General features: G+C 49.5%; 2 protein-coding genes across 4 annotated transcripts in view; one reads left to right on the forward strand and one right to left on the reverse strand.

Moving 5' to 3' along the window:
* Positions 1-192: 192 nt before the first annotated feature.
* On the forward strand, positions 193-2,057 carry LOC135095927 (uncharacterized). Its single transcript, XM_063997075.1, has 4 exons — positions 193-334; positions 944-1,013; positions 1,293-1,890; positions 2,016-2,057. Exons 1-4 carry the CDS (start codon positions 193-195, stop codon positions 2,055-2,057), a joined length of 852 nt encoding a protein of 283 aa, XP_063853145.1.
* Positions 1,992-2,500, reverse strand: part of LOC135096142 (nascent polypeptide-associated complex subunit alpha, muscle-specific form-like) — an 81,680-nt gene continuing 81,171 nt past the window's right edge. For all 3 annotated transcript variants that reach the window (XM_063997424.1, XM_063997421.1, XM_063997422.1), the window contains 2 exons: positions 2,332-2,387; positions 1,992-2,123 (listed from right to left, as the gene is read on the reverse strand). The gene's annotated coding sequence lies outside the window, so the exon portion shown is untranslated. The remainder of the gene's footprint in view (positions 2,124-2,331; positions 2,388-2,500) is intronic.

The raw sequence follows: 2,500 nt of genomic DNA on the forward strand, positions 1-2,500 counted from the left end.
CCATAGTCACCCCACAAGACCCCTAGGACCTCTCAATTCACCGCAAATTCATGTACCACCTTTCCTACACCCCACAGTCACCCCACAAGACCCCTAGAACCTCTCAACTCACCCCAAATTCAAGTACAACCTTTCCTACACTCCACAGTCACCCCACAAGACCCCTAGAACCTCTCAACTCACCCTAAGTTCATGTACCACCTTTCCTACACCCCACAGTCACCCCACAAGACCCCTAGAACCTCTCAACTCACCCTAAGTTCATGTACCACCTTTCCTACACCCCACAGTCACCCCACAAGACCTAGAACCTCTCAATTCACCCCAAATTCAAGTACAACCTTTCTTACACCCCACAGACACCCCACAGCACACCTCTTTACCTCTCTTGCTGCGATTTCTTTTCCATTTGTGCTTGAAGATCTTCAGTTTTGGCCTGCAGTGACCTAGCTCTCTCTCTTGCTAACTCCAGGTCACTTGTCAGTCTGTCCACCTCCACCACCTGTGAACGAAGCCTGTGGATTTCAGCGTTTTTCATCTCCACTACGGATTTCAGCGACTCCACCTGTTGGGATGAGTGGAGTGTCAGGGTGTGTGTGCAGTGGGGACGGGAGGGGATAAGATGGGTGGGTGGAATACAAATGGGAGGAAGTGAAATGAACGTACATACATACAAACACATACACACAAACACACGCACATCAATATCCCCACCAAAACTCTCTTTCTCCCTTTGTCATAGCCACACAAACAAACACACAAACACACACATACATGCTCTTTCACACCTAAAAAAGCTAATCTCTCTCACACACACATACACATACACACACAAACACACACACAAACCTCATTTCCCACCCAAATCTTTCATTCCCTACCTCCTGTACACTCTAACACTCCCTCTCACAGCCCCCACAAGACCCTCTTTCCCTCCCCACAGCCCCAAGCCCCCTCCACAGCCTCACCTCACTCTCCAACGAGTCATGCATCCTCCTGACAGCAGCAAGGCGGTGATCAGTGTCGTTTAACAAAGTTTCTTCTAATTTCTTGCTTTGGATCTTCAGGGTCTCTTGCTCCTCTTGTAGACGATAATTGGCCTCCTCCAGCTCCCTCTCTCTTGCTCGTCGAGATGATTCAAGTTCACGCACCTGTTTGGGGGAGTGAGTGTGTGTGTGAGTGTGTTTTGGGTCTCTCTCTTTCTTTTTTTTTTTTGTCACACAACACACCTGTACCCACATCTGCTCTCCTCTCACCCCAAACACATCTACCATCCTCCCTACCCCCCACAGTCACCCCACAAGGCCCCTAGGACCTCTCAACTCACCCCAAATTCAAGTACCACCTTTCCTACACCCCACAGTCACCCCACAAGACCTAGGACCTCTCAACTCACCCCAAATTCAAGTACGACCTTTCCTACACCCCACAGTCACCCCACAAGACCTAGGACCTCTCAACTCACCCCAAATTCAAGTACCACCTTTCCTACACCCCACAGTCACCCCACAAGACCTAGGACCTCTCAACTCACCCCAAATTCAAGTACCACCTTTCCTACACCACACAGTCACCCCACAAGACCTAGGACCTCTCAACTCACCCCAAATTCAAGTACCATCTTTCCTACACCCCACAGTCACCCCACAAGACCTAGGACCTCTCAACTCACCCCAAATTCAAGTACCACCTTTCCTACACCCCACAGTCACCCCACAAGACCTAGGACCTCTCAACTCACCCCAAATTCAAGTACCACCTTTCCTACACCACACAGTCACCCCACAAGACCTAGGACCTCTCAACTCACCCCAAATTCAAGTACCACCTTTCCTACACCCCACAGTCACCCCACAAGACCTAGGACCTCTCAACTCACCCCAAATTCAAGTACCACCTTTCCTACACCCCACAGTCACCCCACAAGACCTAGGACCTCTCAACTCACCCCAAATTCTCTCTTTCTCTCTCTCTCTGTCTCTCTCTCTCACCTGGTGCATGTGCTTGGTGTTCAGCTCCTGCAGGGCACACAGATGCTTCTCATGCTGTATATCTAGCTTAGCCCTCCATTCCCCATCCAGCTGCTCCACCTCTGCTGTGTGGGCGCGACTCACCTCTTCGCGCTGTGGGGGACAGGTGTGGGTGTTAGAGAGGCTGTTGGAGGACGTGGCTGTGTTGCGGGGACGAGGGTGTGTTGTGGGGATGAGACTGTGTTTTGTCTTTATAGGATTGAGGTAAGCTTGTGTGTGTGTGTGTGTGTTTGTGTGTTTTACTTAAGGAACTACTACTACTACTACTACTATTGCTGCTGCTGCTGCTACTATTGCTTACCTGAGTCTGTTGATCTTCTGCAAATTTAGATAACTCTTTCCTGTGTTTCTCAAGAGCTGTGGAGAAAAGGAAGAAGGTGTTACTCTCTCTCTCTCTCTCTCTCTCTCTCTCTCTCTCTCTCTCTCTCTCTCTCTCTCTTGTTATCTTCATTTTTTATTAATTTTTCCTA

This window comes from Scylla paramamosain, unplaced genomic scaffold (assembly GCF_035594125.1).
Source record: "Scylla paramamosain isolate STU-SP2022 unplaced genomic scaffold, ASM3559412v1 Contig2, whole genome shotgun sequence".
NCBI lineage: Eukaryota > Metazoa > Arthropoda > Malacostraca > Decapoda > Portunidae > Scylla > Scylla paramamosain.

What these genes read in the sequence shown, in the direction of transcription:
- LOC135095927 (XM_063997075.1), top strand. Translation starts at nt 193, where the DNA reads ATGTACCACCTTTCCTACACCCCACAGTCACCCCACAAGACCCCTAGA. An exon ending in TCAATTCACCCCAAATTCAA is followed by an intron (nt 335 to 943) that starts GTACAACCTTTC and finishes CCCTCCCCACAG; the next exon opens with CCCCAAGCCCCCTCCACAGC. An exon ending in CTCCTGACAGCAGCAAGGCG is followed by an intron (nt 1,014 to 1,292) that starts GTGATCAGTGTC and finishes TACCCCCCACAG; the next exon opens with TCACCCCACAAGGCCCCTAG.